Source organism: Alexandromys fortis, unplaced genomic scaffold (assembly GCF_014885135.2).
Source record: "Alexandromys fortis isolate MF-2015 unplaced genomic scaffold, M_Fortis_MF-2015_v1.1 scaffold_113, whole genome shotgun sequence".
Taxonomy (NCBI): domain Eukaryota; kingdom Metazoa; phylum Chordata; class Mammalia; order Rodentia; family Cricetidae; genus Alexandromys; species Alexandromys fortis.
Window position 1 is genome coordinate 1,434,110 of NW_026067988.1, and position 27,102 is coordinate 1,461,211.

At 33.7% G+C, this 27,102-nt stretch overlaps 1 protein-coding gene and 1 long non-coding RNA gene across 4 annotated transcripts in view; one reads left to right on the forward strand and one right to left on the reverse strand.

The window, feature by feature from the left end:
* LOC126511993 (uncharacterized) overlaps positions 1–27,102 on the reverse strand; it is a 1,200,080-nt gene that overhangs the window by 767,604 nt on the left and 405,374 nt on the right. The window lies entirely within an intron of this gene.
* Pcdh9 (protocadherin 9) overlaps positions 1–27,102 on the forward strand; it is an 821,312-nt gene that overhangs the window by 527,918 nt on the left and 266,292 nt on the right. The window contains exon 3 of the mRNA XM_050159519.1: positions 1,412–1,613. Within this exon, the coding sequence (XP_050015476.1) occupies positions 1,412–1,613 (202 nt within the window). The remainder of the gene's footprint in view (positions 1–1,411; positions 1,614–27,102) is intronic.

Consider the following 27,102-nt stretch of genomic DNA (forward strand, 5'->3'; position numbering starts at 1 on the left):
CCTCCTGCATTTTCTCTCGAGCAGCCTTTCCGTTTCTTTGAATATACTCCATAGATTACCTCTTGAATAAACAAATATTAGAATCTAGGAGATGGTTATATTATGCACATTATTTGCATTTTGTTTATTTCTATGTATTATTAATGCCATTTAATCTCAATAAAAGTATTCATGTATAGTACTATATTGGATAGATTTTGACTGTGAAGGAATGGAAATTTCTTTTAGTACAATAATACTCAGTTACTAACATATGTAATTCCCTGCAGTTTACATTTGCACCCCCATGTAACTGCATATATTTTTATATTTCATAGGTTTTATCAGACAAAAGCACATTGACATGAAAGTTGAACTTTTGTCTGTGTTAGAGTGCAGGCTTTTATTGTACTGAAACACTGATTTTCACTGAAGTAATTTTAAGCACATCATAGCTCATTTCTTGTGTTGATTCAGGATGCAGTGCAGTAGATGCCAAAGCATTTTTCTAAATACATTTCTACAGAGCTATCTTTAAAAAAAAATAGGATAGTAGTAAAGCCTGAGACATTGATCGAAATAATTCAGTAGTCTCTTCCTCTCTGTTTTTCTCAAGTTTTGAATGACATCCTTTCCTTCAATATGCATCAATTTTGTATTAGCAATTTTAGTTAATTATTTCTGGACTTACTTTAATAAAACAAACTAATCCCTTTCCACTCTACATTATTATTTGTATTATGCTATTCCAAAAGTTTGAGGGGAAATTCAAAAGAGGAATGGTATAGGAACGTTGCTGACTAGATCACTACCCTGAAAGTCTCCAGAAGCAAAGTGCCTAATCAAGAAACTTGAAATGTTGAATTAATGAATTATTTAGTTCTGTGAAGCAAATGAGTCTGTGTATTTATTAGGAATTTCTTAATTTTTTTCTCATAAATATATTCCCTTGCTTTTCTTACATTTAATCAAGATTTTACATTAGGTTTTGTTTGTTTGTTTGTTTGTTTTTCTGTTGTTTGTTTTGGGTTGGGGGGCAAGGAGGTGAGAGATAGGATTTCTCTGTAGCTTTGGAGCCTGTCCTGGAAGTAGCTCTTGTGGACCAGGCTAGCCTTGAACTCACAGAGATCTGCTATCTCTGCCTCCGGAGTGCTGGGATTAAAGAGGTGAATCATCACTGCCTGGCACTTAACATTAGTTTTATGCCCTTAAATTATTAAAGATGGACATTTATTGTGGTAATTTGCCAGTTGCATATTACCTAGAGAACGAAAGTGATGATCGGTGACTCTTCCCTTTATTCCTAGCCTTGCGTAATTTGCTTTTGTCCTGTGTCATTTGCTATACTTTTTGGATTTGTGTTCTACAGAGCATGAATGTTCTGCCGTGGAGAATCTAGTGTTAACTGCATGTCCTGTGATCTTCTTTGTAGTCTCAGCGCCGTGTTACCTTTCACCTCCCGGATGGCTCCCAGGAAAGCTGCAGTGACAGTGGTCTGGGAGACCACGAGCCGGTGGGTAGTGGAACCCTGATCTCACACCCTCTTCCTCTGGTTCAGCCACAGGACGAATTCTACGACCAAGCCTCTCCGGACAAGAGGACCGAAGCAGATGGCAACTCGGACCCCAACTCTGGTGAGTCCTCTTCCTGTCTTCATAGCTTGCGGCTGTTCTGGTTGAGTAGTGTGCTGGAACTTGTTTAAATGGTCACCTTGTTCTGCAAAATAGGGACAGTTGATTGTGCTTGCTGTTTTTATTGTTAGATGCATTGAAATAGATGAAGTATGGTGCGTTTGATATGTTGACCTTTAGGTAGTATGCGCCAACATGATGGCTTATTTCATGAGCCATCAAAAGGTTTTAAAATGTGCACATATAATTGAAAGACAATATTTATTGGAATATTCTGTGGTGGCAAAGAGGTTACAGCACAAGCATTTAAAAGTTCATGACATAGACTTCATTGGAATATAGTAATTGAGAAGTAATATATATGTATGTATGTATATATGTATGTATATATTCATTCTTGTGGAACGCTATCTTCTAAAGAATTCTTTAGAAACAACACAAATAAATAATGATTGAATGTGGCTAAGATCCATCTGAAGAAAGGATATGATTTTTAAATTTTATTTATGCTTTGAGTTTTGGATAATTTGGTTGTGTATGAGTAGTTTTATCTGGTCTAAATCCAACATCCTCCAAAGAACTATAGCTGACCTTGGCAATCGTTCTCAATCCTAAGCCATTCCTGTAGAGGGACTTTGCTTATAAAGAAAATCATGGGCAATGAAAATGATTTCTATATTATTTTTTTTCATGATAATGAGAATGCTCACTGTAGACAGACTATTAGATAAGTGTTTGTATGTTTCTCTAATTCTTTTTTAAAGGAAGGGAAATACTGAGTAGTGATAATAAGAGGACATCCAAACCAGAAAGGGAACAACAACAAAAGAACAAACGTTATACACACTCAAGACTCAAGACAGACTATCTCTCCTGCTCTTGAAATGGCTTCACATTGACTAGCTAGAGAAGGAAATGGAGTTAAGGTGACTTTCCTATAAATCTCTGGCTATTTAGCCCCTTCTGCCTAAGACATTACTGTGCCTCTGGCATTTCTGTGTTGTAGCGCTATCTGGAAGTGGTCACAAGCTCAGACAGGCTTTCTTAACAAGTTCCCTTCTGGTAATTCAGCTCTCATGTTCACTTCCTTCCACAATTCTGAGTTGCTTCTCTGTCTAGGCAGAGAGATCTGTGTACGTTCTTCCTCTCTCCCTCTGTCCTGTCTGAACCATGCCACTGCCTATGCAGGCCTCTCATTAGGTTCTTTTTTCACTAGCAGCTGTTCAATGTGTGTAGTTACATCACATCTTTCTGCAGAGGTTACCCTTTACTCCAGGAAATCTAGTAGAATCTAAGTAAATTGTATGCCATCATTTTCAAGATGTGTGTTTGCTTTGTAAGGGCATTTTTTTGACTTCAAATATCTAGAGCTGATGATCTTAAAACCTTTCATCAAACTAAGTTTGAGAGAGCTAGATAATCACTTATTCTCCGTGCATTTCTTGGCATGCTCACTCTGCGATGTAATGATTCTAGCTTGTTCCATTGAGCCGCATTTCCCAGGAATTTTGTAGAGGTGATGGGGTAGGTAGAGCTTCTAAGAACTCCTTGCAAACAATTCATGTAATCTACAACTAACAGTAAGCTACATCTTTATGCAGTGATTTTGATTTCCTTGTGTGTAAGTGTTTGGCTGTTCTTGTCTTTGAGTCAGAATCAAAATCAGCACAGAAAACCACAGCTTACATATACCGAGACACACAGACGTAGCAGTTCTCTGTAGCAGAGGCAATGCACTCTGTACAAATATACTTAAAGCAGCAGTAATAAATGAGATTACAGGTGAAGAACTTAGACATGCCTAAGAGCTTTCGTCAATTTTGTTTTGGATAGAATAATGACGTCCTTTAGAATCACACACAGGATGACAGAGGGCAGTGAGCTTAATCACTGGGTTTTAGAAATTGATGAACATGTGGGTAAATTTTCTACTTAGCTAATTGAATTAGAAATTTAAAAATATTCATCTAGAAGGGAAAGGCAGCTTTTAGGCTATATTAACTACTAAGCAAGATGATAGTTATTCCATATTTTATTTGTCATGGAATTATGTGTCTGTGGTCAGTGGTCAGTCAGAGTGAACTGAGAAGTCAACTATTATAGAAAAATATAGCTAAACTACAGAATATATTTCATCACTACTACAGAGGTATATAGCCGCATAAATATACATATTTGTCTTTTTCCTTCTACAAGCAATGATAATTACTACAGATACATTTGTAGGAAAGTTAAGTTTTAAATGTTCACTTAAATATGAATTTGAAACAAAGTATGTTTGATGTTATGAAATATTAATGTTTTATAGGGCAATTTTTGCCAAAAATAATTATTAGTAATATTTATTTCCTTTTTAATTTCACTTTTTTATTTGTCAAGAGAGTTTGGAATACTTAAAATAATTTGAACAGACCTAGCTCATTCACCCGTCATTTCTTCTGGTGTCACTAAGTATGTAAATCCAAAGAGGAAAAGTAGTATATAAAATATTTGTGTGCTACTGATAGTTGATGAGTTGATTTAGCCAAAGAATGGAGAGTTGTCTTTTTATACTGCTGGACGTTTTTGTTACTTTTTCTATACATTCTCCTAAGTAGACCACAAAGTAAGTCACATTTGAGGGTTCCAATAAGAGAAAAAAAGAGAGGGGGCATTTTATCAAGGTTTTAAAGTAGGAAATAGCTAAATTGCCCTTGGCCAGGTCTTTATTTAATATGTCATGCTACTCACACAATGACTTTTCTGTACTCTACAAATGAACTGGGTCAGCTGCCAAGGGTGAATGGACAGAAGGTTCTAAAGCTGGGGAAAATGCACATTTCAATCTCACTCAAAGTGGTCATCAGAAGTTTTCATTTTTTATTATTTTTAAACAAACTTTTTATAGCTATAAAAAAAATCAATGCCCTAGAAAGCTTGAGCATTCTATTTGAGATGGGGATTTTACCCAGGAGAATGGTGGTCAGTAAATTGCTTTAAACAAGAAGAAACAGGCCTTCATGGGAGAATCAGTCTTGATTCATCACTGCTGGTGAATTAGACAATTCAGGTCAGCCGTGAGTAGCCCTGGGAGTCAGTGGTTCACTTGACCCCCGCTACCAGACTAAAACTACAAACTCCTTGTTAGTGCCTAGAGCAGGATTCATTAGAATACACTGGAAATGTTAAAAGGACAAAACAAAATCTTAATTGTGCTAGAAAAATACCATGCTCCATCTCTTTACATTATCTAGTCACCGCTCTGTAATTAACTTTGAGGGATTAGTGAAGTGTGGTGGAGAGACACCCGACATACTAGTCAAAGGCTGTCAACTTCTCTTATACCTCAGTAGTTTTCTTTGTCCGCTGTGACTCTTCTTTCTGGATTTTTATACTTTTAGAAAAGACATGATTTTCTAACCAATGAATTAGAGAACAAGAGCTTTGGAATATGATGACACTTACTAGTCTTTTTTTGCCTAGAAAAATCTCTGTATTTCAAATATAGTGACCTTTATTTTAAAAACATTTATTATGATGACATATACATAGTAATAATTTTTATTTTTCATTTTCTAACAAATTGAAATGAACCATTATATCTAGTAGAGTATTTGAAGAAAGTAGATTTTAACATATGCTGTTACTCCTCCTAGATACATATTGACAACTTACAAGCACCAAAAGGATTGTTTGTTTGTTTGTTCATTTTGTGGGTTTTTTTTTTTTTTTNTTTTTTTTTTTTTTTTTGAGACAGGGTTTCCTTGTGTAGCTTTGGAGCCTGTCCTGGAACTAGCTCTTGTAAACCAGGCTGGCCTCGAACTCACAGAGATTTTTTGCAGCTAAAGTATTGCAAATATGAACAGTATTCTTTATTTTTCAATGTAGTTTTGAGATTTTCACCAACTATACTTAAAATTTTACTTCATTCTTGATTTTAGTAAGATTAAAAAGTGGAGAATATTACATGTGCTCTAATAAGGATCTAAAATATACATCAAAAGCCATTGTGTTACAGGCCTGTTAGTATCACAGCAGATCACAGACCATTAGAACTGGGTGCAGTGAAAATGTTGAGCTAACTGAGGCATACTCTTGAACAGAATATTAAGAGCTTGGATCTGACCTGTTTGTACTCTGTTTTCTTAGAGCCTTGGATCATTTGTCACCCATTCTTCAATGTATCAATCTTTGTCAGAGATGCATATCTTAGCTACTGTTCTATTTTCGTGATTAAACACTGTGGTCATGGCAACGTTAGTAAAAATGATTTTAATTGGGAGCTTTCTCTCAGTTTCAGAAGATTAATTCATGAACATCATGGCTGGTAACATGGGTGAAAGCAAGCAGACATGACTTTGGGGCAGAAGATGACAGCAAACATCTGATCCATAAGTTGCAGGGAGAGAAAGTGTAAGGTTAGGCCAAGAAACACTGAAGGAACCTCAGACTCACATAGTCTGCAAGAACTTACAGAGGCTATTCCAAAATAGCCAAACACATCCCAAAAGTAAAGTTTGCAAATTATTGATGGGAATCTCTAAAACATATCTAGGAAAGTCTTCATTGCATGAAATATGGATCTTAATTCATTAATTTATATGTACTGGAAATAAACCCGTTAGCTTTCATTGAATATTTAAAATTATAATCTGTTTTAAAATTGAAAATAGATTCTTCTGTAATGCAATACATCCTGACCAATATCCCCTCGGTCTACTCCTCCTAACCAGCTACCTTCTGTACCCCTAGATCCACTCTCCCCCTGTTTCTCCTCAGGAAAAAAAAAAGCCAACCTCCAAGAGATATCAACCAAACAATACCAAACAAGATTTTATAAGACAAGGCGAAAGTGGTCTCATATCTAGGCTAGGCATGGCAACCCAGTAATTGAGAGCAGGCTAAAGAGACAGACATTCTTCCACTCCTACTGTTAAGAGGTCCCACAAAAACCCCAAGCTAACAGCCATAGAGGATCTGATGCAGGCTCTTGCAGAACCCATTCTTGTTGCTTCAGTTTGTGTGAGCCCATATGAGTCCTCCTTAGTGGATTCAGTGCGTTGTATTATCCAGGTGTTCTCCATTCCCTCTGATTCCTACAAACTTTCCTCCCCCTCTTCCATGGGGTTTACCAAGTCCCAAGGGGAGGACCCAATTTAGCCTATCTTTTTTTTTTTTTTTTTTTTTTTTTTTTTTTTTTTTTTTTTAATAATGTCTGGGTGTCAGACTCCGCACCCATCCACTCCTACCTGCTTACCCACTTGGCTGCAAATTTCACGATGCCACCTTTTTTTGTAAACACTGAGTACATAATATTTCATTTTGTAAATGATAATCTTGACTTCATTGGTATGGCCAAAACATCACTTTTTTCCTCCCCAGTTACAAGTTTTCAAAGCATGCCTAAAGGGATTGAAGATTGTTACCCTGATGTAATCAGTCTGGTTTTGGGTCTATTGATTCATTTTATTCAGGTATTTCTCAAGTGATACTGCTGTTTCTTGATGACCCTGGGCTTATAAGCGCTTTTGCAAGCTGTCAGTAAACTGTATGGAAGGGAAAGGTGCTTTTTAGAAGTTGTCTTTGAATTCTATAGCCAGATGCCGGAAAGGGCTATAACACTCAGGAATGTATTGCCTCCTTGAACCACCACAGCAATCAAATATGCAAAAAAAAAAAAACCTGCCAGTTTCTTTGAATCTTGCATAGCTGACATCATACAGAATTTTCCCTATCTTCTTTCTGCTATTCTTTTTTGGCCTTATTACTGTATGCTAATTTCCATACACATTCTCTTTCTCTGTACATATATATATATAATGCATTTTTATCAAATTTGATACACATTCTGTTCTTTCCAATTCCTCACCTATCCTCCTCTCAACTTTATGTGCTCTATTATTTAATATTTTCCATTAAGTCCATTTAGTACTGTTTACACAACGATGGGTGTAGAACCATCTCCTAGAGTATGAATGATCTCTCCGGAGGTCTAATTCCCGGAGAAAACAAAATTCTCCATTTCCTAGCTAAACAAAATTCTCCATTTCAATTGTTAATAGTACTTCATCTCCTAGTAGGACTTCAAGGCCCCTTGCCCTACCCACATTGCCCCTTTGATTTGGTGTTATGCATTCATTCTGTGCTGATGTGAGATTCTATGTGAAATGACCCTTGGGTGTCCTGCAATATGTTTCATGGTAAATATCTACTACCATTGGTTTTAGACCCAATCCTTCAGCTCATTCTCAGTGATCCCTGAACCCTGGGGAGAAGAGGTGAAAGATAAATGTTCCATTTTGAGCTTAGCTTTCTCAGTCTTTTGTTCTCTGCATGTTGTGCTTCTCTGTATCAACCCCATCTACTGAATGATAATATTCTCTCATAGGGGTGTAGAGTATACTCATCTATGCATATGAAGTTAATAACTTAGCAAACTTTTATTACTGTGATTATTTAGCTGAACAAATAGCATCAACTTGATCCCTAGGGCCTTTCCCCTGTCTGGTCATAGATTTTGGCTTACATAGCAATACCAAGCATGAGTTTTGCCTTGCGCAGAAAATCCAATCATGAAGGGGTTGTGTGTTCTGATAATATTTCTACTAGTGCCGAAGCTGTACCAGCAGGCAGATTTTCTTCTCAACCATTTCAATTGACTACTCCTAATATCGACAATTAGGGATTCCCCCTGTTGATTTTCTCTCCCTCCCTTCCTCTCCAATTCTTTCTCATTCCTCCCTTCCCTTGCCTCATTGCAACCTCAATTTCTTCCTTTCTTATTTCCCCCTCTCCTTTTTTCTTATTCTCCTTGAATCTTTTCACATTAGTAGCATAAGAAAGCAAGGTTATTGGTTTATGTTTAAAAAATCTTACATAAGTTTATGAAAATGCCCAGATTTTAAAAGCTATGGAGTGTTGTTTTATCCTTACACATTTTGTCTCATTCTCATCTAAGCAACGAACGTAACCCAGTACAGATGTTTGGGAAGAGTAGAGTAGATAAATAGATCTTTAAAAAGAAAGTTTATACAAATGAATAAAAAACATTACTGCCAGAAGACATGTGTAAAATTGTATTTGTGCAGATTGCTAAAATAATTTTGTGGTGTGCTTGGAAATTAGTTCATGTGTTATTGTAAAAGTTATAATAAAATAAGAGTTTATTATTTAGAATATATTTGCAAATACTCAAGAAAATTCACATTTTTGTTTATTGTCAAACAATTCTTCCAATAAAACAAAACACATATATTTGATCTTAATATCAGTTCATACAATTAGCTGTGATCCTAAAAACCTCTTACACTGATCAGTAATTTGGTTTCCTTTTTCAGTAATGTTAAAAATAAAAGAAGCAATTATAGTCATATGAAAAGGTGGTGAACATTTTAAGCTGATTGTGTGTGTGAGTGTGTGTGTGTGTTCATGTGCTTGTGTATTTGGAAGCCCTATCTGTATGAGTATACATACATTGTAACCAGGTTGTGGGAGCCAGAATATGACCTTGGGTGTCTTTTTCATCTTTGTCTTATGTGATGGAAAGCTTAGGTGTTGTTTGATGTTCCTATGCCAGGCTACTGACCCCTGATTTTCACAGAAATAGAGGGTTCATCTTCACCTGGCTTCATGTCTAGTAAGTTCTTTATCCAGAGAGCCAGCTTACCAGAACCTGTACTTGATTTTGACTGCAATTTGAGATTCATTGTGCATTTGATAAAGTGATATTTTGATTATAGTTTTCTTAAAAGGCAATTCTCATGTGTAAAAATATGTTAGAAAATACTTGGCAAAAGTACATGCCATTTAGAATTTTAGTAATCTTTCACAAGACTGCTATTGCCATAAAGAACAACTATAATATTATACCTAAAATAATCAATGAAATATTTATAATTGATAGAGAGTATGAGATAGTGTTATTGTGTTTATTCTATGCCAGTTTAAGTGATTTTATTCATTCTTCAAATATTCAAAGCACACATAGTCTTTGTCAGAATGGATATAAGATTGAGGTGATACAGTTAAAGAAAGACTGCAGACTTAAACAAGTTAACAGTATAGGACATAACTTCATAATCTAAATAATCTAAATCTCATCATCTTCAGGCCCATCTGTAAATATTAGGAGTCTGCTAAATTTGTCTTGTATGACTGTGAAATGAATATAAAGCAGATCCTGTAAGTCATAAAAAGAAATATTGTTTTTTAATGAGATATTGGATACTAATAGTATCTAATTAGAATAAATGCTTATGATAAATATACAGTATTAGATTTCTATTACAGAAAAATTATTGAGTGAGGAAAAGCATAAGGAATCTGCTGATGAAGTTCTCCTTTTTGGAATTAAGAAAGTATAAATAGTAATTCTTTAATAGTATGGTATGTGTGTGAATATATATATTTCAGTGTGCATGTGTATATTGGTATGTTGAGGTGTTAGTGCATGAATGAAAGTGGGTTTGTGTATATGTAGTGTGCCTTTGTGTAGTGTGCCTTTGTAGGTGTATGTGTGTATATTGTTTTATTGATACTTCTTTTTAAAAGAGGCTCAATAAGATAATCTATGGGCTAATATAGTTAATTGATACACTAACAGGAATGAAAACTTTTCTACAGAGTTTTAAATTTATTAAATTTTGGAATGATTTTATTACAATGGAATAAATTTGGTTGAGTGTTTATAATTTTAATTTAAAAAGTCATTGGTATTTTGCATTTGAGATTATTTTTAGGTCAAATATCATATATTAGTCTCATAGAGAGATCTGTAGAGGGAATATGCCTCCTAGTGTAATGTTGGGGTAATTTAAGCTTAGGTTGCTGGGCTGTGTGTGCTAGCTATCATTTTTCCATAGCTGTTGTCGTGGGGTTGCTTTAAAAGGCCTAAAGAGTAAGCATATACAGGATCATTTTATGTAATATTCTAGGGAAAGAAAATGATCTTCCTATTTTTTTTTTTGCTTTCAAATAACTTGAGTATACTTAAAGTGTAAGACAGCAGTAGTTCAGTATCTACTAAAATGTGAACAGCATATGGATCTAAGTAGCTAATAGGAGAGTAAATTTCATATTTCTTAACCCTAACAAAGTCATACCTCATAAGAATAAAGGGAAAGGAATTATTAAAAAGTTTTGTAAAACAAAACAAATGTATTTGATTTCATTTGTATGTGCATGCATTTGTAACAAGGATTAGTGCTTATGACTATGCAAAGCTCTGAAGCATCTTTAAATATTGCAAGAAGCTGCACTACTTTTCCAAAACATTTCAACTATTCTACTGCTATCCTGAAATGAATTTCTGCTCGTAGACTGAAATAGATAAAAACTGATGTCACTGGTAAATGCAGATGTCCATACTGTCATAGGATTATAGAGGCATTGCCAGAATACTATCATAAGGTACGAGAGGACTCAAAGACTCGGGGACCATATTTGCTCACCAACCAATGGGAAACTGGTCCTTGAACAATTTCGGCAGAGTGAGACAAAGGGAGGTACTTCCCAAGAGGAGAACAGTTCCATAACAAGAAATATGGTATCACAGGAAGCTACTTGAAGAATTGTCTACTATCTACCTACAGGTCAGCCTGTTCTGATCTTGCTGTGTAATAGCCTACCAATGTACATTACTTTGCATTTCTAATTAATCTTATGATTAAAAAAAACACACACACAAGATTGTCAGTTAAATTTGAATTTCAGATTGACAGTGAGGTATTTGTTTATAGCTATTTCAATATTGTGATGATGCTTATAATATATGAGACATACATAAGTGAAATTATCTATTGTCTATCCAAAGTTCCTAAGTAATTGGCTACCTATACTTTAAATAGGGAATTCACATTTTACACACAGTAGTTTCTATGTACAGAAAACAATTACCCTTCCACCCTAGAAGTTCAGTTTGTAGATATATTCAACATACTATATTGGTTGATCTACCATGGTAACATGACTCTAGTGTTCTTTATTGCAAACAATTTGTTTGAGTCTTTTATACACTATCTTTTAGAATTTTTATGAACGCATTGAATCTGTATACTATGTTTTCCCTTAAAGACTAAATCTAAAACCGACAAGGTCTAACCACCCGCAAAGAACCATGTGTAAACCTCTCACATGTCTAGAAGAGAAAGAAAGCGGGGGGGTGTGGTGTGGTGTGCTGTTTACTATGCTCCAACTTCTTGCCAAACGGCCATAGCAATAGAATTATTTGAGTGTTTTTTGATTTTTATCTTACTTAGACAAACTCAATTTAAAAGTATAATTTAACATAAATTGTCTAAGATTTCTATCTTTTAGTAAAGATTTACTAGTAAATAAATAAGTAATAAGATTTACAAATTTTAGCAAAAATGGCTTTGAAATGTAACATAGAAATGATTTAATACTCTGTATGATTGACCAAAACTTCAACAAATACATTCGTAAGTATGTTTGGATTAAATAACAGGAATATGGTTGACAAATTACAATAGACAAACCTATCTTTGAATTTAGACCTTTTAAAATTTCTTCCTACTAATTATCCTAAACTTCTTAATCTTTTATAATTCACAATGAATCATCTTAAAAGTCAGGTCTGCGAATGAAATATACTGTACAGTGTGTAAATTTGACATTTGATGTCAGCAAATTAACTGCATGGTTGAAACAGACATAACAATTTCTTGTTAATTGTTCATTATAAGTAACAAATTAAACCATGAGATTCCTAAAGTGCATGTATTGCTTTTATTGATTTGATTTTAATTTTTTTTTCTGTTTTAACAGGAATATGGCAAAGCAAAATAAAACAAAACATTTTCTATTAAGAGTGCCACAGGAAAAGCTAAAAAGCTTTTACATTTTTCCATGGATGGAAAAGGAAATTGCTTCAGTCAAGGAAGACAGTACATTATCTTGTGTGCAGTATGAGATACAATCTTTGCCTAAGCACAGTATACCAATTGTGAAATCATTCCAGGCACCAAAAATAGATGTTAAGATCCTACGAAGCAACAAGTCACAGGTTAGGAAAGGTGCTATTTTATCACAGGAGTGGCACTTCATTGGAATGCTTTCTCAAAGGCCTCATTTTATGGGAAATATATTTTTAAATTAAGTCAAAGTAGGTCCTTATTCATAAGAGGATGTTGAGTTCTGATTTAAGCTGCTTAGGCAATAGCTATAGAATATCCAACAGTAACTCTTCAGTAATCTTTCCTAAGTCATAACTATTGTGTGCTGGAAGATTATGATTTAAAATAAGAAGTTCAGGTATTTTGAGCCAGAAATACCAATACTCCACAGGCAGTAAAATCTTGACATAGCAGTAAGTAGCATAATAAAAAGGGAAGAGAAATTGGTCTATATTCTATCAATTTTATGTCTTTCTAGCACAATCAGAAAGCTTTTTGGTACTTTACCTCATTTATTGTTCAGGAAGGGTATGAAGTATGAAAGTATTTTACCCAATGAGACCCTAAAAACACGTGCTTCAGAAACAGGGAAATTGAGTTTGACTGAGGCCCTGCAATTTCCAGCTGTGTTGTGAAGTCTCTCACTCCTCCCTTTCTCTATCTCTGGCTTGTTAAGATAAGAATGTACTTATCTTAGAGAGATGATGCTAGGTGTATTAGTAATAATCTAGAGAAACTGCAAGTGAGTAAGGTCTGGCAGACACAGAAAGCCATGGGTGTTAACAAAACTGCTATTAAACAAATAAATGCTGCCTCTCTTTAGCGGCTCAGTGTCTGCTCTTCTAATGTGATTATTCTAATCAGAAAGGACTTGATAAACAGAGGTAATTTAAATAAAGACTTGTGGCATATGAGAAACTAAGAGTCTGCTAAACTTTTAAATTACAAATAATTTAATCTGTTCATACATTCTTATTTACATCTTCTAAAAAGAAGTATAATGGTTGGAAACCTCCAAAAGACCCATGATTAAAAGATAACTTAGCTAAAATTGAATAAAGTATTTAAAAATTCAATTCAGGAACTATTAAAAATAAAAATGTCTAAGAGAAGGGTAAATTTTCATTAGTTTTCAAAATGGATGTCCTATTTCTTTTGTGTTTGTCCTCACATATACAATTCATAAATTATTTACTTATGTTACAGTAATAGATACTTGAGTTATAATAATTATAACCAGGGGTAAATTAAAATTACATACAAATAACTATAAAATAAAATATTCACTTCTATTTTAAAAACAATTTAAGTCAGGAAAAGAAGAAATATTGCATCCATAATCAGTTTATGCTATATTCCAAATATTATTAATGTCAAAGCGAAATTTTATGTTTTGTTTGGAACAAGTTTCCTTTTTTAAAATATTGTTGAATTATTTATTCACTTACACAAAAATTACCTGAAAGCATTCATTATCTTGGTTTTGACAGAAAGCTTCGCAGGTAGTTCTTTTGCGTTTTCCTGAATTACTTGTGAGTCTAGACTATAGTGCTTCCTGTGTCTCCTGTGGGGATCACACGGCACACCCCTACTCCATAGGTAGCAGTATCAATCTGAGTTAATTAACACCCCCCCAAAACGGGTTGTTTTTGCATGTAAATGCACACGTAGTACAGGAGAGATCTTAGGATATGTCTAGTAGTGCAGCGATCTCCTGAGATGTGTGGTTATAGTTTGAGACAGTATCATGTTTCTGTCTGTGTTTAATACTGACAGGTATATTTTTCTTCCTTCCATAATTCGAGATGCTTATTTTGATGTATAAAACCTTTTAAAGCTGTTTGCCATCAGTTATAGAAGCTATTATTTCCTTTTTGGGTCTGCTAGTGGTGTGGAGGTCAAGTGAACGGCAGCCTAAAAGAGTCCCTGGGTTTGATTCCGGGCCTGAAGGCTGCCTGGAGTGCCTCCTGCTTGGGAGAAGTTTGACAGAACTATCTTCTATTAGCCTTTAGGGTGAGGTTCAAATTCTGTACATTCCTCTGCCTCTTTCCTAGCACGATTAGTTTGGGGAATTGGAGGATTGAGTAAGTGATGTGACTTGCCCTCCTCCCATTCATGGCATCTGGAACAAAATGTTAACCATCTTGCTGTTTCTCTGTCCCGGGAAAGCAAAGCTTTTTTCTTGATATTAACTTCATTTCTTTCTCCACTGATGAGAGAAACATTCAAAGAATTATAAATATGTTCAATTTTTGAATGAATCATAATAACTATACAAGTTTTATATTTTCAGCTTTAGAATATTTACTCTAGATAATTACTACCAGGTTAGAGGAAAAAATACATAAATTTAAATGCTAACATAATACCAAAATATTGTACTAACTTATGAAACATCAATTATCACAAATATATAATAATATTTAGGTCCACAGAAATATTTCATTTTATCAATCTTTATTTTATTTAACTCTTCTGTACATACAACTGTATTGTGTTTAAAAATTTATTCCACGGGGCTGGAGAGATGGCTAAGTGGTTAAGAGCATTGCCTGCTCTTCCAAAGGTCCTGAGTTCAATTCCCAGCAACCACATGGTGGCTCACAACCATCTGTAATGAGGTCTGGTGCCCTCTTCTGGCCTGCAAGCATACATGTAGACAGACTATTGTATACATAATAAATAAATAAATAAATAAATAAATAAATAAATATTAAAAAAAATTTATTCCACGATATATAGGCAATAACAAACTTTCAGACGTAAATGAATATTCCTAGACAATATGTCTCCTATTTATCCAGTTAAAAAATGCACTGAATATGTGAGTTCATAAATTTCGGTATGTTTTTAAAAGCATTTTATAATTTATAGTAGTTCATGAAGTCTTTTCTTTTTTGATCTTCTATGGAAATGTTGATTGTATATTAAATGAGTGCTGACATGAAAATAAAGAGATAAGAAACAGTCAGTGATGGACTCCACTACCAACAGCTGGCTGGCTGATTTTATTGCCCTCTAGATATTTACACTTTTGAAAGCCTTGCTGTTCTACAACAGCTCACAGTCTTCAGAACACCCTATTGGGCATGCGTTTAAATCTGGGGCTTAGTTTCCATTAGCCAATCAATAACAAAAATTCAGAGACTAATTAATTAGTTCTGCGAGATTAGAGAAATATAGGTGCATATTTCATGCAGTGCTTATATGAGATATAATTAATTAAAGTAGCACAGAAATTAACATGGACGTTGAGGGCTATTGTAAATTCGTCTTTGCTGCCAGCAGTTTACATTATAAAGTGCCTATGATAGTTTACTGTTAAGGTCTCTCATTTCTAATACACATTTAGTAAAAGAAAAGCAGAGGGCCATACGTACTTTGAAACATTGTTGAAAATCCTCCTGCTTCAGTTTTCCAAGTTCAGGATTGCAGGAGTACGCCACCACATCTGTCTTCTTTAGATGGTTCTGATATATTTTTTAATGACCCATTGAAGATAATGAGATTTTGTGGTTGAGAATGTTTCACCTAAACTCTAATGACAACTCCCTATCATGGTTCCTTTAAGAGTATGAAAAGCGTATTACTGCATTCACTATAACTTCAGCTAAACAGTGTTCAGTTTTTATATGAACCATGAATGATCTTAATCATACTTATTCTCAACTATTGTTTACTGTTTATCTGAATTTGCAATTTAATAGAGCATCTTTCTTTATCATACAATCTCACACCTAGTTAAAATGTTAATTAATGAAGAAATAATGAATACACGGACACCACTGGTGCTGTTTTAGGGAGTCTACATGTATCAAGGAAGGCAGTGTATACATGTTCTTTTTATTAGATAGAGAAAACTTAAGGCTGCTGTGGTAACTCTGTGTCTGTGGTAATGAACTCTCGCTGCTTCTCACTGTCCACCTTACTAATTCTGTAGAAAATTAAGTCAGTGGGAAGAAACTTGGTCCTCTGCACACTTGAATCCTAAAGACCATTGATAAATGAAAGGTCTACATGCAGGTAACAAGACAAAGGAAGCCGTTTGGATTTCAACTTCATTACCTCAAGCTGTGTGTTAGATCCATCATATCCAGGCATATACTTGAGAAAGTGAATAACCTTGTTATACGGAAAGAATTCTATTTATAAAAACAAGTTCAGACAATGATGTTTCGAGTCAGAAAAGAAAGGTCCCCTGTACTGAGTATACAATCTTCACAATCTAACCAACAACTATAGAAATAAATCCACCACCTTCCATACCACATGTGACATTCATTGTCTTGGCACCAACAACTGTATTTAGGTAATGTATGCAAAACATGTTTATTCGTCTGACAAAACTGGTGAATAAAATCTTTAAATAAATACTCAGAGTGCCAGTTTTGCTGAGTAGAGTGTCATGTGGACACTTTATTTACTCTTTAGCTAAAGGCAATGTAGAATAAAGAGTAGCGGCCAAATAAACACTAACATTTAAATAAAGATGACTCATTACCAAGCAAGCAGCTAAATATTTTTAAGAGCAACTTTTAAATTTGTACATTGTTCCACTATTTTTTTCCTGTCATCTATGACTTTCCTATCAGAGCTTACATTCTCCATGGATATTATATGATGCTATATGGAATTTTAAGAAATGCAAAAGAACAGTCCTTCTGGTACCACAAGAGGTATACAAATATTAATTTATGCTTTATTTATTGTCGCCAATATGGCTCTTCCTCATCAATCCCATTATTTATCCCAGAAAACAAATTATATATCACATTTAAAATAGAAAATTTTGGAGATAGAAGAATGCAGAAACACTTTATTTTTTGTGATTCAAATATTTAACTCTTTTTCACATCTAGATGCTAAACTTCACAGTCATCAAATCAGGTAAGCTTAACTTTTGTGGTCTTCTTGAGAAGGAACTCGTACATCTACAAGAAAAAGGACCATGGAAAGTGATACAGTTTTTGATGCTATCAACAAACAATTTTTATTAAAACTATGTAGAAAAGTATTTGAAAAATTTACTGATAATGGAGAGCTTCCCATTAAAAGCTATTTAACACATAAAATATTCTTTATCTTTTAAGCTTAATTAGTATTCCATTAAATGAAACAGCGCTTAATGACATTAAAAATATTTTAATGAAATGCCTATACAGTTCTGGTAACCCATGAAAAACTTAGAAGTAACTCATATGTTCATTAATACTTTTTAAGGTTTGTGATAAATAATAGTGATATTGAAATTTATTTTACAACAAAAAATGTAAAATTAATAATTTGCAATGCTTACTTTCAAATAACATAGCTATTAACTTTTACATGTAGGTTATAGAGAATTTATTTAGTTTGAATAAAGTTGTTTCCCTATCATAAAGAGGCAATCGACACAAATACACTAGTAACAATTTATCCATATTTATATATATGTATATTTCAATCACTTTTCTAGAATTTCCACTATAATAAAGATTATGAGATGTATGGAATATCATTTTCTCACTCTGGATGGACTAAAAAAATGTATTTCACCCTGAAACAGAAGCTCTCTCTCCCTCTCTCTCTGAAGCTTACTGAAAAAAGACTAAGCTGGGAATAAGGTACAGAGCCTAGGAAAGTGTATCGAGTAGCAGGTCAGATTGACCTCTCACCTTTAGATACAAGCTAATGGAATGTGCCTTTGAATATATATATATATATATATATATATATATATATATGTGTAAAATATAAATGACAAAGGATTAAATCAACAAACAGGAATCAAAACATCAGTTAATAATAGGGTAAAACTGTTATTGCTATGACCTCTTATGGGGATTTTTACTAGAGAAAAATCAGCAGAACAATAGACTTCATATAAATTGTGACATTCCCTGGATTTGTCAAGATTTCAGTTCAATATCAAAACAGAGGTGAAAAACAATTTTATATAATCATGGTTATAATAAATCTGAGAATTATTTCTCAAATACCTGCTTTTTTATTTTATAATTTGTTTCTGTAAGTTATTATTGTCTTGAAATCATAGAATGTTATATATAAAAATCTTATGTGATTGAGTAAACTAATATTCTTGACCAGAGCTAATAAAAAAGTGAATAAAACATATGGAACTATAACTAAAATTCTTTTCAATTGCAATGAGATATCTGGCTATATGAATTTTAAATACTGTCAAACACCCTGTGTACTGGACACAAATGTCGAACATGAACCTGGCTCACACTAAAGATACTCAGTCACTTTCATTATTCTGCAGTTGTCCATCATCTCATTTAAATTCTCTTTTATTGTGCACTATAAAATACTTCATCCAGATTCTTAAAATGACAATTTGTTGAGAATATTTAACAATTTGAATAGCCAAATTCTCACATAGTAGTTAGAACAAGTACTTACTCAAAATGTTAAAAGAAAAAATGTATAATTATAGACTTGTTTGAAAAGCAGTTTAGTTTATATTTTTCTGTCTTCTTTCAGGAAAAGAGAAAAATAGTCATTAGAAATAATAGCACCAGGATAAAATATGATTTTCTTCTTTCAAAACTGTATGATTAAATACCAGAAAACATCTACTGCTCAACAATTATCCAGTATATTCCAAGGCACAAATTTTGTGCACTTAATTGTCTCATCGTTATTTCTGAAGTCCAAACTCTGATCATGAGTTTAGACTTATGCTGAAGATTAAGAAATTGAAATAACTTTGGAAACCTTGCAAAAATATTTTTCAACAGGTTGCTCTTAGTCTTCCAAACTAATAAATTCAGCCAATATATGGTGGCAAAACTGTTTAATTACATTTTGAAAATGCATGTTCTTTTTAACCACCCTCCCAAGTTAATTTCAATTTATGTGCTTGGATGTCTCTGTACCATATGCATGAATTCCTTGCAGAAGCCAGAAGAGGACAATGGATCCCATGGACCTCAAATTATTGATGATTTTTTGGCCACCTTTTGGGTGCTAAGAAACACAACTGGATGATCTGGAACAGCAGCTAAGCTCTTAAACAGCAAACCATCTTTCCAGACATGCCTTTGTTTGTAATTGCCTTAAAGTTTACCAAAATCTTATGTATGACAGAGAAGGAAATGTCAATAATAAATGGTCTCAAATGGATGGATATTATACTTGACATAACTTTAAGCATAAATATAATATATTAAATAAGGAGGCGTATTGTTATAGGGATCCATCAGAAATTATTCTTTAACTACATTTTGGAAAAATATATTGAAGATAAAAGCAAACACACAAAACTGAAGTAGGCTATTCTATTTTGAGAACTTTTCTTCACTGGTAGATCCTAATTTGAGAGGTTTCACAAAATTAAAATGATAAAGCAAAGTAGAAAAGGCATTAATTGGAGTTTCAGAATGGATCAAAAATCTAATGAACTTAGCCAACTCGGATTGGGTATCTGAGTTCTGCATGGTGAAAGAGAGAAGCAAGTCCAGTAAATTGATGTAATATACTTAATTAGTTTCAGGATGGAAAACTAGATATAAATACAAACTATTGATATCCCAAATATCTAAAATATTCTAAAATAATCATATATAAAATAATCTCCACAATCAGCCACCAAACGATATTCTCAATATTTAGTGTGCTAAATAATCTCACAGATGTAGTTCAAGTAATTTATTCTCTTAAGTTAGCAAATTTCCATTTAAAACAAATACATTGTTCTCATAATGAAGGAAAATAATATAGCTTTTCATTCAGAAGGATGCTATATATGGTAAGTTTTCAAGTACTATATGTTTTAATATAACGTATATGCATAAAACTAGTAAAAAGTGTACTAATTGAAAATCACAGATTGATATTTTCAGTGCATTATAACTGTAAATTAAATGTTCGTAAATGTTGAAAATTAATTTCCTGAAAGAATCTCAGTTTTGAGGTACATATAATGAAAAAAATAAATTATATGCCTTGTGGTTGTTCATGCCAAGTAGTCAGTAAGCTTGGACAGCTTGAGGGAAACTAGCTTTTGCCTTTTTCTATGCTAGCATGATTAGGAATGCCTCTCCTTTAAAACAATTCTGTAGATTGAATGTACGAATCAAAGCTTTATCATTACCAATGCAAGGTAAATAAACACAAGTCCAAATATTTGAGTTCATTCTCTTATGGCCTTGATGAGGTTCTTATGAAGCATTTATGTAAGATCTTGTAATTTCCCCTTTTCCCTAGCACGTATTTTAAATTTAGGAATAGACCCCTAGTTGTTTAATCTTCATTAAAGTGCCATGTGCTAAACAAATTTAAGCAAGCACAAAATTTTGCATGTTTAGATTAATTAAATCATTAAGTCAGGAGTTGCTGTGTTGCAAATACCCATTTGGCCTGGTTGAATTTATTATCTAATATCTGTGGGCACTGATTAGCAGTTTTTCTCATGATTAAACTGAACTTGTTGCATAAATCAAGGCCCTAAAACATTAGTTAATGTGGATGCACCCTGAGCCATTTTTAACCTTTCTGGCTCAAACACTTCACTTACTTTTAAAAGGATAAATATGTATTAATTTACTGAGCATAAGCTTGAATATAAGCCATCAAATTTGAGCAATTTTCCCTCTGCTTTGCTTTTTGTTTCTTCATATTGTCTCCGTTTAGTATTATACTTAGCATGTATCTAACTATCAGCTTATGAATACGCATGATTAGCTACAAAATCAAACAAATGTTAAAAGTATATGCTTTTGATAATAGTGCTTTACAAGAAATATGTAGAGAAAAAAAATAACAGAAGAAAAAAATTCCCTCTTAATGCAAGGGAATGAATTTAAGTATTTTAACAAGAAAAAATTAAATATTTCTATTAAATTCATTTTTTGAATTTTTCCCATTAGAGACTGCAATCCAGTGATGAAAATATTTTTACATCATTAAAATATTTCATTATTTCTTGAAAGTAATATGTTACAAATAAAAATCCATTTAGAAAAGCGGCAAATAACACTTATCTAGCAATATCAAAGAAATACCATAGTGTGCAGATTCCAAGGTCACATGTGTTGGTGAATAAGCCTATATGCACTTGGGCATTTCATTGATATATGTACACATTAGCGCATACACGAATACACAAAACAAATTTTAATTGATGGATTTTTTCATTTACTTATTGATTTGTGTGTGTTGTGTATGTTTGTAAGCACTTGTGTCTATGATACTGTACTCATATGTGGAAGACCGAGGAGGGTGTCAGGTTCCTGATTCTAGGATAATTCATACCCTCTTAATACATTATAATATGTACACATCAATTTTCCCCAAAGACTTTCTAATTATGCTTAAGATATGTGTATCATGCTCACACAGCATTTCCATCTGAACAGTTCTTCAGAGGACCGGATGGAGATCCTGTGGCCTCTTTGATGTGGAACCCTCAGGTTTCCCTTAAGTGCGATCAGTCATGCCATGGAAAGTGCTTGTGCTGGGAATGTTTGTGTACTGTCTTTTCTCTCACTCAGCCTTGCTCTTGGTCATATATCCTGCCTTCTGAGAACTCAGAAAATTTCCCCTTTGATTCCAAATATGCTAACTGATAGTCTATGTAGTTGTTCTATGACTATTGCTCCTTCAGAGTGTATGCATGGTGTGTGAGGAGGAGGGAGAAGCTTAAATGTCCCACCATCTCTGGGCAGAGACCCCAGCACAGTGTGACAACAGGTCCAACTTCCACAGTTCTGTGGGTTCCAAAGTGGGATTCAACGTTTCCAGGCTTTTGAGGTAAATGCTATTACTTCTGAATCACCCTCTCAGTCCTTTTGTATAATTCTTACACAGTTTCAACAGAAGATGCTTCTGTTGTACTTCTTGACTATCTGTTCCAGTGAGCACCTCTGACAAAAATTGTATAACTGAAAATTCAATAAATTATTCACGCATAATAATGCCATTATTTACTAATCGTGAGTTAAGATAAATAAATTAGCACCTAAATACTAATTGATATTAATAACACCTCAGTTTTTCATGAGGAATATAGTATCACAAGCAAGAATTTGAAATCTTTGGGAAGACACTATTTGCCAAATAAAACAGGTTGCAAATCTATGTTTTTATTTAAAATATCAATCCTTTTGAGATTTTCATAGATTAAATTCATAAATAAAGATAATAAAATATTTTCTTCTCTCTGCTTCAGAAAATGATAGCCATGGACCATAATAATTAACTATTGTATGATTTGAGACATTAGAAAAATATTTTGGTAAGTTTTTACCAAATTATTTATTTCAAGAAAAACTGACATTCTCTATGCTATTAAGTTATTTTATATACACTAAGAATAATAAAACAACAGCACTTCAGCTAATGTCTTTATTAAAGCATTACTTACAGCATCTAGAAGGAAACTAGTTTAACGAGAGTATATATGATAGATTCTCTCATTCAAAATTTAGTTTTATAAATTGGTGTTATAATTTTCTTCATCATTTCCAGGCCCTTGATTCTCATATGTTTGAGAAAAAGTAGATTTTTTTATAATATAATAAGATAAAACTAACCCATTATAGTGACAAAATGGAAGAGCTTAGGTAGATGAATATCAATCATAAGTCTCTATGGAAATATGTAGTACACATCAACACTGGGTCCATAAGAATACCAAGTGTGAACTATGGGATACCATCAGTTCTTGATATGTATTCCTGAAACAAAACTTCAAAGTTCACAGTCTACTTTGTTCTTAAAATATTGTCTTTCCAAGAGATTTTGTTCCTATACTCATCCTTAACCCTAAGGTCCGTTGAAAAGTAAATGACACTATAAGGCCTCTGTTATATATGCTGTATAAAGGAAAATCAGTTACATTGAAAAGCTTACTATATCTCTCCATCTCTTCCTCTCTCCATCTCTCCTTTCCCCTTTCTCTTCCTTCCTTCCTTCCTTCCTTCCTTCCTTCCTTCCTTCCTTCCTTCCTTCCTTCCTTCCTTCCTTCCTTTTTTCTTTTTCTTTTTTTTCTTTCTCTTGGTAACAGTATCATTAGAGGTGGAAGGAAACCACAGTCCAGGAAAGCTGCAAGTCTGGGCCTCTGCAGGTGGGTGGAGTGGGAAAAGAAGGGAGAAATTTGAATTAGTGTCCAAAAAGCCTCCCTCTTTAAAAATGGAGGTCAGTAAAGAGCTACAAAGATGAATCAGGACATTAGAGAAAGAGAAACCACAGATTGTGAGGAAGAGCATGCATTGGTTTGTCTGGTATCCAAAAGAAAAATATAAAAAGAAGGAAACTGAAAAGCTGTATTTTCTAAGTTGGAACTCAGAAATGCAAGCAGACCGTGGGTCCCTGGAAGCAGCCCCCCCCCCACACACAAATATTTCCCTGGCATCTAATTATCAAATATCTTAATAGTAGCAGCACCTGGTTTTATTTCTCAGGTATGTTTTTAATTATTTCATTAAACTTATGGTACAGAAACTTATCGGCTTCTAATGCAACAGGCAAATGCAGCTAAAATAGTTATCTGAAATCCTCAGCTCTTAAAATTTCTTTCCTACTTTGGCTTTTCAGAAGGAAGAAGAACCCTAAAACTAAGAGCAATCACAGTGAATCCAACTAATTTTTTCTTGCTTTGTGTATCTTGAAAACAGGCATTTCAAAGTCTTTCATCACCGCTTCCTGGAAAGTTCAGTTCCATCAATTAACTATTAAATATTGAGATAAGACAACAGTAAACCCAGGAGTTTACATCCTTTCTATGTCTCGTAACTTTTTGTGTCAAATACCAGCCTGTAACTAATAAGCACTTTTGATTGATATTGTTTTATGCCCCACATTCTACTTAACTGGAATTATGTTCCAATATTTCAAATCTTATTGAACATTAAACATTGTATGGTTTGTTCAACCTTTCATTTCCTTACTTTGTGAGTTCAATCCAATAACCTCTACTGTATAAATAAAGCTTCAGCCATGTTGTTCCCATTTGCACTTCATGTTCATAGAAATTACTACCAGGAGGTTTTAATCAGATATTTTCTCTCTGGAAGTCTCTCTGGGTGATGTACAGTTCATTTAATAGTTGACCTCACAAAAGGAACAGATGTTTCCAATTTCCTCTTTTTATTGCCAGATTTTGAGAAGATAATTTCCTAACAGAATTGTCAGGAGATACACGTTCATTTGCAGTGCGTGTATTTAATATGTATCATTGCACAAATATTCTTCTTCTTCAATACTCTCAATTATTTCATGGTCTAATTTTTTTCTGAATGAGTGTTTCCTTGTTTTCCACTGTATTAAAATAACATAATTTTGCACAATTTCAGTATTTTATATTCCATAAATACTGTAGAATTTTCCTGGGTTATATAAACTCCATTCTTGTTAGGCAATTACAAACTAAAATATATTCTAGAACAATTGCTATTCAGTCACAGTCAATACTTTTTCCCTTAAAATTTAAATAATAGCTAATCATTACTTGTTACAGGGTAATTTATTTCTGTTTAAGTTTATTTCTTTCTATATTCCAGTAGATCAAACTACTTGATAGAATTTCAAAAGTCACTTTGTTCATATGTATATATAAATATATCTGGTAAATTTTGACTTTTCATGGCTTAATTTTTGTGCTATTATTTATTTTAATATAACTAATCATAAGTGATAAATACAATACCAAAAATATGGACTAAATATTTATAAAAATTAGAAATAGATGTGTTAAAATTTATTCATAATATGCTCATTGATGAAGACCCGTATGAAGTGTACAGGGTTCCTAGGTAGAAGAGAAACTTAAGTTTACTTATTTTTGTTGGAAAAATTGTAAGTTTAAGATTGAAATTATTTGCAACAATATAAAGGGAATAGAAGATAAAACACATGGCTCATGGGTTAATAAAAGCTATGTTTGTCTTAGTTAAGATTTCTATAGTTATGATTAAAAACAATATCCAAAAGCAACTTGGGGAGGGAAGGTTTTGTTTCATCTCACACTTTTACATCATGCTCTGGCAACAAATGAAACTCAACGCTGAGATCTGAACCAGGAACTGAAGCAGAATCCATGAATGAGTGCTTCTTCCTGCTTTGCTCATGATTTCTTGCTTATTTTGCATTTTTTTTCTGTTCACCAGGACTATTTTCTGGTGGTGCCAACCAATCACAATGGACTAGAGACTTCTACATCAATCACTAAATAAAGAAATGCTCTAAATAATTGCCAACCAGGGCTGGAGAGATGGCTCAGTGGTTAAGAGCATTGCCTGATCTTCCAAAGCCTTTGAGTTCAATTCCCAGCAACCACATGGTAGCTCACAACCACCTGTAATGAGGTCTGGTGCCCTCACCTGACTTGCAGGCACATATACAGACAGAATATTGTATACATAATAAATATAATAAATAAATAAATATTTGCCGGGCGGTGGTGGCACACACCTTTAATCCCAGCACTTGGGAGGCAGAGGCAGGCAGATTTCTGTGAGTTTGAGGCCAGCCTGATCTACAAGAGCTAGTTCCAGGACAGGCTCCAAAGCTACGAGAGAGAGAGAGAGAGAGAGACTTTCCAACAAGCCTATTTCATGGAGGCAGTATCTCAAGAGGGGGTATCTTTTCCCAAAGGACTCTGTGTTTTCAAGTTGTCATAAAGCTAACCAGCATGCTTCTTCTCTAGAGGACCAAGTGTGGTTCATAAAACTCATGTCATGTGACCCACAACTATTTGTAACTCTAGTTCCGAGAACTCTAGTACCTTCTTTCTAGACATGGAGTCACACTTGTACTCATGCCATACACAGAAACACAATAAACTAATAAAAATGAATCTCTTTAAAATAGATTGATGGATAGGTAATAGGTTTGTAACAATGTAATGTATTTGTAAAAATATCAAATGGGCTCACAGGATTTTTAAACAGAAACGAATATAAACAGCTTTTAATTGGTTATCAAACTTCATGTAACTTGTAATATTCCACAATAAGGGACAGCTGAAATACTTATTACTTTTAGCAATAAATAATTGCTTGTATAATTTCATGTGATTTTTGTGTATTTTTATATGATAGTTTGACAGACAGAATCTATTTGATAATTAATTCACAAACCTGCATTCAATGGACCATACATATCCTTACACCAGAATTCTGTAGTTAAAGTTAGAGGTAACCCAGACCCAGAAAGACAATTATCACATGTACTCACTCATAGGTGGTTTCTAAACATAAAGCAAAGTAAACCAGCCCACAAACCACAATCCCAGAGAACTTAAACAACAATGAGGACCCTAACAGAGACTTACATAGGTCTAATCTCCATGGGAAGTAGAAAAAGACAAGTTTTCCTGATTAAATTGGGAGCCTGGGGACCTTGGCAAGAGAGTTATACCACTGTTCCATTCATCTTTACGAGGTTCCCCAAGCATCTTTGAGCTGTCGCAGCCCAGGGAACTATTGTCAAATTACATGGTTTTAGATGCCTAGAGCATACAGATATCTGAAATTTAACATTTAAGTTCTTTTTGATGCCACCCTAAAGCTGGGTTATAATTGACAGAACCTGTCAATTATATGTGCTTTATATCATGTACACTATTTGTCACAAAGGTGTGGAGGGCTTTATGA